This window comes from Mandrillus leucophaeus, unplaced genomic scaffold (genome assembly GCF_000951045.1).
Source record: "Mandrillus leucophaeus isolate KB7577 unplaced genomic scaffold, Mleu.le_1.0 Scaffold734, whole genome shotgun sequence".
NCBI classification, from domain to species: Eukaryota; Metazoa; Chordata; class Mammalia; order Primates; family Cercopithecidae; genus Mandrillus; species Mandrillus leucophaeus.
This window is the reverse complement of record NW_012107964.1, coordinates 799352-814545: the sequence shown is the minus strand read 5'-3', so window position 1 is coordinate 814545 and position 15194 is coordinate 799352. Positions and strand designations below refer to the sequence as shown.

Genomic DNA, 15194 nt, shown 5'->3' with positions numbered 1-15194 from the left:
CACAGGTGTGTATGTTTACTGTGCATGTACATGTGCATGCTGTGTGTAGTCTGCATGTACTGTACACATATTGTGCATTTATATGTACCATGTGTGCTATGTGTACATATGTTATGCATGTACTTATACTGCGTATATGTCCATGTGCATGTGTGTATACTTGCACTGTGAGTACCTGTGTGCCTTGTTTGTTGTATATGTATGCACGTGTGTGTGCTGTGTATGTGGTGTATGTGTTGCGTGTACTGTGCATGTATATGTGCTGTATGTGTACCTTGTGTGTACTGTGCATGGGCATGTGTGTATGTGTATGTCTTGTGTGTGGAGCGTGCAGGCACTATACCTGTACATGATGTGTACTCTGTGTCTGTGTGTGCTGTGCATGTGCATGCATGTGTACTCTGTATACTGTGCGTGCATGCAGGTACATGCCTGCTGTGTGTTACGTGTTATGTGTGTGCACTGTATGAGTGCATGCACAGTCAGGTGCATGGCTCACTCAACCCTCCTGTGCTGAGCACTGGTTCTTAAGAAGGCTCAGCACTTTGTGCCTGGGAGGCTGGAATTTTAATGTTCAGTGTAAATACTCCTGTCTTGTCCCGAGGTTGCTGGCTAATATGCTGGCTTTCCAAGCAATTTTTGAAGCTGTACCCAGTCATCATATCACTTCGTTTGTAAATATCTCCATATGTATCATTAAAGGATAAGAGCCATTCAGAAAGAACCATACTGCCACTATTGCCTTAGGAAACAGGAAGTCATTTCTCAGCACCATCCAGTATCCAGGCAGTGCTCCAACCTGCTGAGCCCTTACTGAAGAGTGTGTCCCACAGGGTGTGTGGCGCACACACAGCTCATCTCCAGGTGCAGCTTCCGTTTCATCTTCCCTTGCAGTTGATTCCTTGAAAAAGCGAAGCTGTCTGTTGGGCTGAGACTGTGCACTTTGGATCTTGCAGTTCTGTGTCCACGCAGGGCGTGGGCTCCCTGTCCCTGAGCCTCTGAGTCGGCAGGTGGGTCTAGGGCTCTGTCAGGCCTGGCCCTGTTTTTGTAGGGAGTGTTTTGTGGGTGGCTCCCACAAAAAAAAGGAGGTGGATAAAGATGCTCTGTCTCTTAAGCCTGTTTTTAAAAACCAATTCTTACTTTATGTGTCTGTGTAGGCATAAACTCTTTTGAGGCCAGCTTATTTGGGGAAAAATGTGTTGATCTTTGCTCTGGGGTAATTCAAGTGGACGCGGCTTGTCACTTTTTCCTCTCGGCCTCACTTAGTCATTTCTGGTAAGGGCACACACAGCACTGCCTGGTAGGTGTAGCCAGCTCACTCTGCAGGTTCCTAGTCACCTTCAGATATACTCACTGCCTCCAGAAGTGAGATTCTTGGCCTGGGTCTCGTTTTTGAGACCCAGGGGTCTCGGGGTTTTTGAGAAAGCCCAATACTATAAAGACAGACTTACCTGATTCTTCCCTAGCCATCCTCCTGAGTGCCTCAGGGCACATGGCTGAGACTGGCAGGATCTGAGCACACCCCACTCCCACACCCCGCAAAGGTGTCCACATCCGAGACGCTCGCTGTAACCCACGGTTGTGTTTAGACTGAAGTAGGAACAAAGCTTTAAGATGAAAAAGTAGGAATTTTACCTGTTAATTGCAATGGCGGTCATGTAGTTGGAGAGGCCCTCAAGTGTCCACACATCAGACACTCCTGCCATGTGTGGCGTGTTCTTCGCCTCAAAGCCTGGGAGCGATGGGGAGGTGGTCGGGTGACTGCAGAGAGCTGAGGGTGAGTGGCGCTCCCCACCAGCCGTCCAGGCTGCATCTCCCCTGGGGCTGCATGGGTGCAGCCATTGTTAGAGATCCAGCAAGCCTAGTGGCTCAACACCGGGAGGAACAGTCTCCACATTCAGGACTCTGGCATCAAGGCCAGTGGCAGAGTGGGAGGAAGCAGTCACCTGAGGTATGGGGTTGGGAGGGCCTAGGAAGGCCTGGCGTGCCTGGGCACGGGCAGCACGTTGGTCAGATGTGGGCTCCCTTCCTTGCAGGAGGAGCCTAGTTTCACAGGAGACTGTCTTTTTGAGGCAATACATGTGTTTCCTATTTAGATAATTCCTAGTGCACAGTCGAAGCTCAAGCAGAAGCCAGAGTGAGTTACATTTCTGGGGAAAATAAAAATGCACGAAACCCCCCTTCATTTAGCTGTGGTTTTTGTTGCAGATGCTATTAAAGCCATCATGCTGAAACGTGTCCCAGTAGTGTGGGTTGCAAATGGGGTTGCTCAGGAGAGGGTGGCTGTGATCACACAGGACAGGCACGGGTGGCACAGCGAGCCCTGCTGTCTGTGGGGCCCTGGCCACTGTGTCACTGTGGCTGTGGAGGGTGGAGGGCCGGGGGCTGTAGGAGGTGGATTTGGCAGAGCCCCCGACTTGCTTCTGTTGTCTCCTCCTCTTTGTGGCTGTGGAATCCATTGCAGCCCATGCCATGGACATGGGGCCTGTACACAGTAGAACTGGAGGTGGTGTCGGGCAGTTCCCTGGGACACTCCATTTCATGCATCTGTCTTGTCCTGCTTTGGGGTTGCTGTGTCCACGTCCCTCTGTCCCGAGGGAAGAATGAGGTAGACACTCAGTGTAGACAGACACTGGGTCTGGCGGGAGAGTGGGTGGGAGCCTCGCCGGCGCCTGATAGTGGGAAAGAAGCCTGCTGCACTGCTGCCGTGGTTCCTGATAGGAACGGATGTGCCATGGCCGGTCCCAATGGGCACAGGTCCCAGGGGATGCTTGGGTAACACCTCAGCCTCCTGCCTAATGGCATGGGGCGACCAGCGTGCCACTGCCTGTGACGTCTCCATAAACAGCAAATGCAAACACACATGGTAACAGGAAAGCCATGCAACTCATTCCGTTCAAAGTCAAAGGGTTCCCAGGAAGCCAAGCCTAGTGCTGGGATGGGGGTGAGTCTGAGGGTGTGGCCAGGCTCACATGGGGCTCAGATAGGGCTCACGTGGGGGTGTGGGATGGCAGCATCTGGGCATATGGGGACCCAGGTGTTTCTGTCCTCGCATCTTTGTCTGGCAGAAACCCTCTGCCCACTCCACGGCGTCATGTCCCATGTGGACCAGTTCTGGTGATTTGCTGGAACATTCCAAAGTCATTCTGGGGCTCCTTGCCTTCTATGAAACTATCTTCAGAAGGTAACATCTCTTTCTTTCCTTTTATGTTTCTCTTTTTTAGGAACTGGAGAACGCATTGCATCTTCCTCAGGACCCCCGTTCCTGGTGTGGCTTCCCTCACTTCCCTGTCCCTGATGTCTCTAATCTAAACTTCCCTCAATTAATCTGTGTCCTCTCCTAGTCGGGGGAAAAAAATCAATGGTTTCCTGCATACCTAATGAACGTAAGATAATGATCTTCACAGAGTGTCTCCCTACTACTTGGAGTAAGGGTATTGATCAGTGCATGACCGCCCTGGCTTTTTTGAGCTCATCGACCACGTCGGGGGCCAAAAGCCCCATGTGACTTTGGGGCTCCGCAGTCCCTGGGGGCAGGAGAAGCTGCATGGACACCGTGCTCTGTCCTGAGTGCACCTGACACAAGTGTCGCTCTCCTGCCTGGCCCCAGTGGGAGTGTGTGAAGCAGGCGAGTTGGAGAGCAGGTTATGGGCAGAGGGGATGATGAGACTGGCCACCCCCAAGGTGACTGGGCTCTGCAGGGGCACTGGATGCAGCACCCACCCTCCGAGACTAGCCAGGCAGAAGTGGACCTTGCTTGTGAGTGAGGAGGGGTGGGGAGGCCAGGCTCCTCTTCCACTCAGGCTCTCAGCATCCCATACCTTCCTGCTTTTTGAGGCTGTTCATGTCATGTGTTAACCACAACGTAGGTAGGAGGTCGATTTTGGGGGGCTGTGAGGTTTTGTGATGCTGTTTTTATTTATGGCCTTGATACCAGTCAGATAGGAGAGCTGAGCTGAGCCGTGTGTTTGGGGATCTGTGCCTTCACTGTGAGTTCCTATTAATCATGCTCCTGATACCACATTGCATGCACTTTCTAAATGCTGATCCGTAAGAAGAGGCTGGGAATGGGGACAGTGTGTCCTACAGCCCGACATCCACACAGCAGGAGGCCATGTCCCATGGGCACCCTGGACCAGGTGTGGGGGCCCTGCATGCATGTGGCTTGAGGGTGCCCTGTAACTCAGACCTATGGCAGCTAGGTGCAGGCAGCATCACAGGGAAACACCACGCCTTCCCTTTTAACCTGTATGCTCTTTGGCTAATGGGTTCATGACAGTGAGCGCCTGCTCACCCACCTCTGTACACCCTGTCCACCCCCACCCACACCCTCTGCTTTTGCAGGTGAGCCACTCCTGTGCCTATGTCCCCCAAACTCCCATTGCACTGGGCATGACTGCGGAGGACCCAGGACCCTGGGCTGAGCAGGGCCCGTGGCTTCAGAGCGATGGGGGCAGGAGGCCATACCAGGCACAGCCTTTGGGGTCCCAGATACTCACACCAACCGGTACCCAGAAACCACCTGGGAAACTGCCGGTGCAAGGGGCCTGGCAGGATAGAGTGCAGGACCCGTGCTGAGGGCTGGAGGCCAGCACCTGACAAGCCCTCCCAAGGCCGCTCCCAGGCTGTACCAGCTGAATAGGTCAAGCAGAGACCGAGTGCTGAGTGGGACTTCAGTCTTGGAGGACTCGCCCCACCTGGAGCCTTTCCTGTCCTCCCAGTTGTCACGTTAATGAAGGCCAGGTGTGTGGGGCAAGTGCTGGGTGTCACGGAGGCCCTGGCTGTGGAAGGTAATATGTGTTATAGCAGTGGGGAGTTTCTCATTATTCACTTTTTAAAAATTGGTGAAATATATAAACACAAATTTTGCCATTTTAACCATTTTTAAGTGTACGATTTAGTGGGGTTAATGAAATTCACCACCATCGTCCTGCACAGAAACTTTCTCTTGAGACACAAACCCACATTTCTGCCCCAGCTCCCCACCCACCACTCTGCCTTCCATGTCTGTTAGCCTGCCACTCTGGGTTCCTTACAGCAGGGGAGTAACACAGCCCTTGTCCTTTTGTGCCTGGTTTATTTCACTTGGCATGTGGTTTTCAGGACCCATGCCCTGAAAACCCCTCTGTTGGTGGATGTGCGAGCTCTTTCCTCCTTTAGGCTGCTATGGAGAATGCTGCTGTAAGTGTTCACATGTGAGCGTCTGTTTGAGGTCCTGCTCTCAAGTCTTTAGGGTACACAGTGATCCCCCTTATTAAGGAAAATGCTCTAAGACCCCCAGGTCATAAAGCTTTACCCCCATGTTTTCTTAGGAGTTCTGTGGTTTTGGTTTCCTCTTTAGGTTGTGAACCCATTCTGAGTTAATGTTTGTGTGCAGAGTGAGGTGAGGACCCAGATTTATTCTGTGTGTCCAGATCGAGTTTTCCCGATACCATTTGGTAAGCCAGCCATTCTTTCCCCATCGAATGGTCTTGACACCCTTGTTGAAAATCCGTTAGCCATAGATATATGAGTTTATCTCTGGTTTCTCACTTAATTCCATTCTGTGGTCTAGTGTCGCTGTTTTGATTACTGCAGGTTTGTAGTAAGGTTTTTTGTACTTTTTATTTTGAGACAGGGTCTCACTCTATCTCCCAGGCTGGAGTGCAGTGGCATGATCTCTGTTCACTGCAACCTCCGCCTCCCGGGCTCAGATGATTCTCCCACCTCAGCCTCGCAAGTAGTTGGGACTATAGGTGTGTACCACCATGTCCACCTAAGTTGTTTTTTTATTTTTTTGTAGACATGGAGTCTACAAAAAAATGGAGACTATGTTGCCCAGGCTGGTCTTGAACTCTTGGGCTCAAGCAACCTTCCATCCTCAGCCTCCCAAAGTGCTGAGATTATGGGCATGAGCCACTGCGCTGGCCAAAAAAAAGTTTTAAAAGTAAAAAATAAAATAAAAAGAGAAAACAGCATATAGGATAACAATATAAAGAAAAATTATTCTGGCACGGCTATATAGTGTTGGTGTATGAAGTTTTATTACAGAAGAGTCAGAGTTAAAAAAAATTGTAGTTTGTAATACACAAAAGTTATAGGAAGCTAAGGCTCACTTATTACTGAAGAAAGACTTTTTAAAATAAATTTAGTGGAGCCTTAGTGCACAGTGTTGATAAAGTCCACAGTAGTGTTCAGTCAAACCTAAGCCTTCACGGTCACTCACCACACACCCAGGGCTGCGTCCAGTCCTGCCAGCCCTGCTCACGGGAAGCGCCCTATACTGCGTGCCATTTCGTATCTTTATGCTGCACGTTTACTGTACCTTCTTCACATTTAGATGTGCAGGTGGTTACCGTGGTGCTCCAGCTACTTGTGCTGCTTGGTGCTGTGGTGTGCCGTGCAGGCCTGCAGCCTGCGGGGATGTGCCGCACTATGCAGCCAGGCACCACAGGCCCTGCCCCCTTGGTGTGTGTATGTGTGCTCTAGCATTGTCCCACGATGAGACCCTGAGCCATGGTTCCTCAGGATGCATCCACATCATTACGCAACACATGACTATTTTAGTATATCATGCTTTTGTTTTCATTCATCTCAAAGAATTTACTGATTTCCCTTCCATCACCTGTTGGTTGTTTAATTTGTGAACACTGCAGTTTGCTGTGTTGCTAGCTTCCCTCTGCTGTGGTTGGAGGAGACACCTGCTGTGGATCCGTCTCTCTAGGCTTGTTGAGGGCTGCCTCCCAGTCCGTGGCCCACCTCTCAGCCTGTGGCCCATGGAGGCATCTGGTGCAGAGGAGAATGGGCTCCTGCGGTTGTGGGTGGAGTGCTCTGCACAGGTCTCCTGGGCCATGGGTTTATAGTGCTGTGCAGGCTGCCTGTTTCTGTATGGGTCCTCTGCCTAGCTGTTCTGTTCATTTTGATACATTTGCTAGCCTTTAAATGTGGTCAGCAGGTATTACGCAGTCTTGGTTCAGGCTGGGAAGTAGGTTTGTGCAGCTGTTGACACCATGTGTTGAAGGATGAGAGAGCAATGCCAGAGGCAGGTTCACTGGGCCAGGCATCACCCACTGGGAGAGTGAGGCTGCAGAGTGGCCCTGGATGGCAGGGGTCAGCACTGTGGCTGCTTCTGAGCTGTGTGTCACAGCCCTGAGTGTTGGGCCCTGTTCCTGTCCCCTCTGCACAGCAGTGTCCCCCCTCAAGGTGCAGATGAGAGGCAAGGGGGACAGGGCCGCAGCGCACAGGGCAGAGCATGAGGTGCCTGGCAAGTTGGGAGCAGATTCATTGGCCACAGCTCTGGCCGTTTTGGTTCAGGCTGGGAAGTGGGTTTTGTGGGGCTGTGGCCGACCCCTTGGAAGAGCCACATTTTAGTGCGTTTTCAGTTTGTTTCCTATTTTGAGGGTACCACTGAGGTTCTTCCACGTGTCAGATGCACCTTCAGTGGCACTCAGTTCACATTCACTGAACACTTTAGTGAGGATTCATCGTCCCTCAAGCACTTGGCTCTCTTAATGGGAATCTCCATCTGTGGTCTAGGAGCAGGGAGCGCTCTTGGGCAGGACAATTTAGTCCAGGCCCGGCTCCTTGCTCTGCACAGCGTTTCCTGTGCGCGCCTGCAATGAGCTCAGCTGGCCCGGCTGACTGAAAGTCCCCTCTGAGCAGCAAGGCCTCCGTGCTCATTGCCTCAACCCACCGCCACGGGGGCATCCTGAGGAGGGGGGCCCTGCGCCTGCCCCCCTGCTAGTGCACAGACCACCTTGGCCTCCAGGAATGCAGCAGAGGGGACTCGGGCGGGCCTCAGGGTGGTCTGCGAGTGCCGAGTGTGACAGATCGCAGCAGAGAGTGTTCTTTACAGCCTCCAGAGCTTGGCTGTGGTGAGAGCCAATTTTCCCCCTTTACATTCTCTGCAGCATATTAATGGCCCCAACTGGTAGAACTATTTTGAGTTGTAGACAGCTTGATTTATCCCAGCTCTGTTCTTAAATGGTTGCTAATTTCTCACTGCAAGAAAATTCACAGTTCCTCAGTGAGTCAGCTTAATGACACGGCCAGGGCAGCACAGCTAACAGCAGACTGCTCTCGATGCTTGGCTTTGTGCAGTGATGTGCCACACTCTGGCATTGCAAGGCGAGCCAGAGCAGACATGTCGCGTGGGACACAAGAGCCGACGTCCCGCAGAGTTTGGAGGCTCAAGGCCCTGCATGCCTCTGGAGCAGCGTCTTCCCGGGCTGCTGGTGGCAGCGAAAGCACAAGCCCGGGATGTCTTCAGGCGCCCGGCCCTCAGCCTTGCCCTGATGGTGCGCGCATGGACACACAGCTGCTTGGTAGCTGGGCCCACCCTACTTCATTAGGCTATTTTTCCATATTTATTTTTTGTCTTTATAAACAAAATGGAAATGGTGAGAATGCTAAACGCTCTTGTCTTTGTTGTGCAGGGCTTCTGGCCTATGTCACTGTCAACCCAGACAGTGTTGGTGATGCTTTGCTCTGAGTCTGCAGGAGCTTCATGGAGACAGAGGCTTTCCTAGCAGGGCAGCGAGCAGAAACTTTTCTTCCGGAACAGCCTTTGCTTAAGGGCACGAGGGAGCCGGCCAGGCCCGCAGCACCCAGGGCATCCTCCTCACAGACGTGTTGGAGGAAAGTGGCTTTGGTGCTATCCTAGGCCATAAGCTGGCAGTGTCGGCCACACTCAGTTGTGTTTCTTTGTTCAGGTTGTGCCTCCTGCTGCCTGCCTAAGTCACCTAGGGCTGCTCCCCTTCCTGGCTCTGACGCCCTCAGCGGGTCCCACAAGCCGCTCAGGACCACAGAGTCTGGGCCTAGGTCTGGCCAGGCATCCACTGACGCTCTAAGCCGCAGCTTCTCTTAGGAACACTTCTCTCAGGTCCGGCTCGCAGGCATGCCCCAGGGCCTACCTGGATTATACTGTCCTTCAAGCACTCCCTGCTCTATTTCTTTGAAGTTTATAAAAGTTTGTTTCCCCCAAAACCCAAAGCACTTTTAATCAGGTGGTTTCTATGGAGGTCGAACTGGCTGGAAGGAAGGCCGGTTCCTGAGTTTCTTTACTTATGTAGCAGGGACTCAAGGAAGTCTGATTTGCACCTGGCCTCTGACTCAGAGCCCATGAGGGTTCCTCTGTGAGGCCACTGGCTGCCCTGGAGCTGACAGCATCCTACACAATGGCTAGATGGCTTGTCACCCCAGGCCGCAGAGGAACAACTGTTTCTAGGGTTTGGCCAGACTTCACATTCTCCATTCTTTCCATCCCTGTTATGTGGAATGCACACGGTGCCATATAATTACTTCAGTCCCTTCTTAAAGGAAAAAGAATCTGGACCCGCACTCCAGGACACTGGAGTTTGAAGGTTCGCTCAGGAATGTTCTTTGTCTGCAGACCTAGCAGCTGTACAGATCGCTCTTGTGTTTTTGCATTATTAATTAACTTCAAGTGCAATTTTGGCAGGCAGGCCAAGGGTCTCAACAGGCTATTTGGAATGAGTTCTCTTTTAAGGCCTTTAACGTGGTGAGACATTTTCAAATCAAAAAGTACAGTAGGAGCCAGCCTTTATTTTGTCTGTGTACACAATAAAATATTCCACTTCTGTAGGCAGATCAGCTGGTCTTGGTCACAAATTAAATGTGCATATTATTACTGTGCTTATTAGGCAAAAACCTAAACTATGGAAATTTTTGCTATTTCCACTGCTTGCTTATGCACTAGAAAAAGGCATGAATTTGGTGTCTTTTTTAAAAAAAGGTTATTTTCTTCTTTATATTCTGGGGAGATGTCATAGACAATATTTTTAGGTTGAGAATAATTGTACATACTCATGGCTTATGTAGTGATATTTTCCATACATGGAACATAAAGTGATCACATCACACCAGGGTCACTAGCACAGCCAGCATCTTGGGCATATACCACTCAGCCTTGCAGGGAAGGTGGCAGACATGAGTGCTGGCCTGCCTGGGTCTGTTGGAGATGACCCGGGGGGACAGGCGTCATGTGGGGAAGATAGTGAACAGGAGTGTGGGGCTCTCAGGGTCTGTGTGGAGGTGGCCCCAGGTGGATGGGCTTCACGCCTCCCTGTGGTCCTGGTCTCCATGTGGCTCCTGATCCCTGAGTTGTTGCCGGTCTCTTCTGGACCTTGCCGTGGGTAGTATAACCTTCATGGCGGCTTGCTAGGACTATGTTTAAAAGAAGAATATGATGTATGTTTAATAATTATTGGCATTGATGTATGTCAAATGGTACTCTGTGTCTGTTGGGTTCAGTACAGGATTTTATTTGTTTTCCCTATCATTTTTACCTTCGAACATCTGGGTCAGGGTTAGACAGATTAACACGGCTTATTCCGCTACCCTTAGTGTCATCCTGCCGAAGACACTCCAGTCTGAGAGCCACAGCAGGTCCTGGCCCAGCCTCCCTTGGATGTCCCAGGGCCCTGCCACCACCTATAAGGGCTATGGGACTTCTGGCAGTGACCTGGGACGTGACCTGGGTCATGCCGCACAGCATCTCTATGTGCAATGAGTGTATCCTCAGGACCAGGGGCAGGTCACCCTGTCTGTGAAACAGAGGTAAAATGTGCCACGTTTTTAGAACAATGTCAGCTTACATTGCATATCCGATAACTCAGCTTTCATTCAGGATAGCTATGGGATGGTAAAAACAGAAGACAAAGTTGTGTGTGTAGTTTAATCTCAAATTTGAGTTATTCGCAAGAGTGTATGGACATAGCAATGGGGAAAAAAGCCAGATGGGAGTGTGTTCGTGTTACTGATGGTGCCAGTCTAACAGTGGTCTGGATTATGGACAGATTTTGTTTTCTTCCTTAACTTCTCTCTTGTTTCCTGGTTTTCTACATGCAGTTATTAACAGAAAAGACAAATAGTGGTGTCTCCTGATAGCACTCCACGCCGTGGTTGTGGAGAGGGCAGGGCTGACGCAGGGGCTGGTGGAAGGCCTTAGAGCTGTGGGTCCTGGCAGGGGCTTGGGCCATCTCCCCAGCTGTCAGCTTACAGGAGCCCTGTGGCCCTGAAGGACATTTAAATTCTAAATACGCTTAAATCACATTTTAGCATGGTTGACGAGGGACATAGGGACTGAGACCAGAGCCCGAGCGGATCCATATCCCTGACTTCCGGGAGGCCTCCTCACGGGATGTAGGCACAGGGACGGTGTGAGTGTGTAGCCCGGCCATCCTTTCCAAGGACTGTGCCTGCTGGTTCCAGCAATGTCCTCAGGATCACACTGAGAGCAGTGGCAGGTGAGAAGGGAGCGGGTTAGCAGAGCCAGCGAGGGGTGGGCTGAAGCTTTCTTCCCTCTTATGGCACAATTTGGGCGTGGGCCACGTGACATCATGGGCCAGGCGGTGGAAAAGACCTCCTGTGTGAGGTCATCTGCCCGTCCTCCTGGAGCCACTGACCCCACCATATACTTTCCAGAGCCCCATCCAGCGATCTAAGTCATGACTCAACAGATGGAGTTTCTGCCAGCTCCTGAGGGTGCAGAAGCCCTGCTGTCTGGAGCTGGGGCTCTAGTCAGGCGTTTATTCATCTGTCTTATGACAAAGATCTCAGCAGGAAGGCTGCGTTTGGAAAGGGACATGTGGCTCATTTCACCTCTGCTGTGTGCCTGTGAGTGACCTCAGCCCCCAACTCCCTGTGCCGTCCGCAGAGAGGGGCTGGGCACTCGGCTGGGAAAGGGCTCCTTCTGCAGCGCAGCAGCAACCCTGGCTGGGCCTTTTCCGGTTTTCACAGCTTGTTCGCATTTGTGATCTCATGTGAGCCACACTGTTCCGTGGAAGGAGCTGGATCTGACTGACTGGCCCTCTGTCCTGGCCGCCTCCATACTGTTTCTCATGGGTCAGATGAAGGCCGGACCATGGGCGGGGGCATTGCTTGTGACCCTGAATCCCGAGCTACATGTGTTCCACCGCTGGCCGCCCTGCTGCTGGGGAGCACTGAATCCCCTGCCCTGGTCGCCCAACCCTGCAGGACGCTGAGCCTCCCGCCATGTCACTGGACGGAGCATGGGGAGGCCGCTCCCCGAGGGCTCAGGTGTGCTGTTCCTAGAGGCAACCAGAGGAGCTGTAGGGACTCCCCTCAAAATCACCACCCCCTGGACCCTGGGCGGTCACTGCCGTCCAACTGGTGGGGACACAGAACACTGAGGGTTCCTTCTCCTGTCTTAAACAGTGATCCAGAACTTTCCCTGAAAGAGGACATGGACATTTATTGCAAGTGGTGGGTCACTCAAGTTTCCTTTCCAGTGTATTCTTCTCCGTTGTCAGGTGGTGGTATGAGGCTTCTAGAGCTAGGCTGAGTGCGTAAAGCAGTGCTTCACAGTGTGGTTCACCTTCCTAGATTCCTCATAGAACACAGCCGGTTAAGCCACAGACACAGCACCAGCTCAGCCCTCAGCTTATCGCCCCTGCTGCACCCAGGGGACACATCTCTGTGCTGTCGTTCCTGGGGTGGCCCACCCATCCAGCCTTCCCCATCGACACCTGCCTGGCCCTGCGTGCCTCCAGCTTCTGCACCTGCTGGGCCGGGACTGTCTTCCACACCCCCACGGTGCTGGCTGCCCTCCACCGTGTGGAGAGTTTCGTTCTATCATTTGCAGTGTGCATGAAACATCTCACACTTAGAGACAAGAGAAAGGGTTTGTGTTTCTTTTTAATCCTACTTTCCCACTCCATCTGCAGTTAGGGACCCACGTGCAGACAGGTCATGAGCACAGTGGCCAGGCGAGAGCTGGGACTCAAATCTGAGCTGCCTACCCAGGTCCCCAGCTGCCCTGCTGTGGGCAGGAATTCCACACCCACATGCAACGCTCCCACAGGGTCAGCCAAACAGAGCACTCCGCAGCCTGGAGATGGCAGGCCAGAGTGTGGCCGCTGCACCAGGCAGGAGGTGGGGCGGGCATCTCATCTCACCAGGCCTGTACTGGCAGAGGCAGAGCCATGACCTGACCCTGGTGCTGGGCTGCTGGCTCCCTCCCGCTGGCTCTCAGATGGCATCACCCAGGTGGTCACGCAAAGGCTCTTGGATGTGTGAGACAGGGAGATGTTGTCTCTGCTAGGGTTTGCAGAGATGGCAGCCTCTGCTGTGATTTTGTGCTTCTCCCCAGATCCTGAGGAGGATGAAGGGGCTGGCCCTGGAGGCTGAGAGTGAGCTAGAGAGACAAGACGAAGCCCTGGATGGCGTCGCAGCAGCTGTGGACAGAGCAACCTTGACCATCGACAAGCACAACAGGCGGATGAAGAGGCTGACCTAGGGGCAGAGTGTCCCTGCATTCCTGTCTGTGCCTGCACATCCCCCTGAGATGGAGGACTGAGAGTCGGTGCCAGGGCTGCAGAGGCCTGTGGCCCTCCGGTGTGGTCTTCCTCTGGATGGGGCTGCTACTGTGGGGCCACCTCCACACTAGGGGCCTCCATAGGTGTGCGCTATGCCTGCCCCCCACTCGGCTCTCCCTGTTGCCGGACAGGACCCGGCCACATGTTCTGCAGATGCCGCAGAAGTGTGGACCATGGCGGGACCCCAAGGACACTTGGCACAGGCCTGGAAGAGGCCAATGTGCCGCCCTCGTCTTGTCTTGGCTTCCTTTCATGGACAGACTGGCCTTCTTAGCTGTACTATGAATTTGTGAGTGAAGTTAGAACCCAGCTCACTGAGCCACCTCACTTTGAGGGCATCCTATAAACACCCAACTGTTCTTTTATTGTCTCGGTTTTAGCCAAAAGTGAAATTAGCATGACTGCACCTTTCAAACAGAAATACTGATTTCTGCTTTTATGGCCCCATTTCCATCCAGAAATAAAGGGAAATGCTGGCTTTAGAGTGGTTTTTGAAGGTGGGTGCCAATGTTTCTACCTGATGCCTTGTGTCTGGGTCAGCGGCCACTCCCTCAGAGGCCCTGGGGGAGGTGAGTATGGCCTCTGGCGGGACTGTGCGTCACATTACGGGTGGTGCCCCTTCGCCATGCTGCTTCCAGATGCCTCATGCAGGGCTGCAAGGAAGGGTGTGGGCACATGGGAGGTGAGGCCCAGGATGGTGCCATGGCCCAGCCTGTGGGGCCTCCATGCTGGTGTACCCAATGCCCAGTGGTGCTGCCTTCCCAGGCTGCTCAGTGAGCCTCACACACCCTCGCAGCTCTGCAGCCAGAAGCCCCACATTGAGGTATCCCAGGTGTGCTCTCTCCAAAGGTTCTGGGGAGGACCCTGCACCCCGCACGGCCTCCTTCAGCTCCTGGTGGCTCAGGCGCCTTGGGCGCGTGGCTGCACACTCCAGTCTCTGCCCATCCTCTTATGGCCAGTTCCCGATGTGTGCACCTCAAGTCCCTCTCCCCTTCCTCTTAGAGGGTCACCTGCCACAGGTCCAGGGCCCACCCTAATCCAGGATGGCCTGGTCTTGATGTCACTCACTGAGGATGTCTGCCAAGACCCCAGTTCCACAGGAGGTCTTGCTCTGAGGCTGTAGCTGGACTAGGGGCTGCAGTGCCAGCTGCCAGAGCCAGTGCAGGTGCCTGGCAGGAAAACTGGGAAGCAGCCTCTCTAGAAAGCCACAGCCCAGGGAGCTCTGATCTTTTTTGTTTGTTTTTGTTTTTTTGAGACGGAGTTTCCCTCTTGTTGTCCAGGCTGGAATGCAATGGCTGGATCTTGGCTCACCACAACCTCCACCTCCCAGGTTCAAGTGATTCTCCTGCCTCAGTCTCCCGAGTAGCTGGGATTACAGGCATGCGCCACCACACCTGGCTAATTTTGTATTTTTAGTAGAGATGGGGCTTCTGCATGTTGGTCAGGCTGGTCTCAACCTCTCAACCTCAGGTGATCCGCCCACCTCGGCCTCCCAAAGTGTTGGGATTACAGGCGTGAGCCACTGTGCCCAGCACTCTGATGTTCTTTTTTGATTTGGGAAATTGTTTTCTGCTCTCTTTTTCTTATTTGATTTATACTGAGCAGCCTGCAAAAGGAGACCTTGCCCTCTGGGGTTTTTACACTAAGGCCGCAGGTGAGTGAGTGCTCCCAGCCTGGGCACCCCAAGGAGGCCAGTGTTGGCCCCCAAGCCCAGCCCAAGGCATGCGGACACCATGGCCCCTCCCTCCTCTCAGTGCTGAGAGCCAGCAGCAAGAGCTCACCATGCCTGCAGCCACCGTGTGCACCCCCATCAAGCCTGGAGGAGGCTGTGCCCTGTCCTCAGGACCTCACAGTGTG

At 52.9% G+C, this 15194-nt stretch overlaps 1 protein-coding gene across 1 annotated transcript in view; it reads left to right on the top strand.

The window, feature by feature from the left end:
• SNAP47 (synaptosomal-associated protein, 47kDa) overlaps positions 1-13817 on the top strand; it is a 44904-nt gene extending 31087 nt beyond the window's left edge. Inside the window, 1 exon segment of the mRNA XM_011965738.1 lies at positions 13112-13817. Within this exon segment, the coding sequence (XP_011821128.1) occupies positions 13112-13258 (147 nt within the window). The 3' untranslated portion in view covers positions 13259-13817.
• Positions 13818-15194: the final 1377 nt, after the last annotated feature.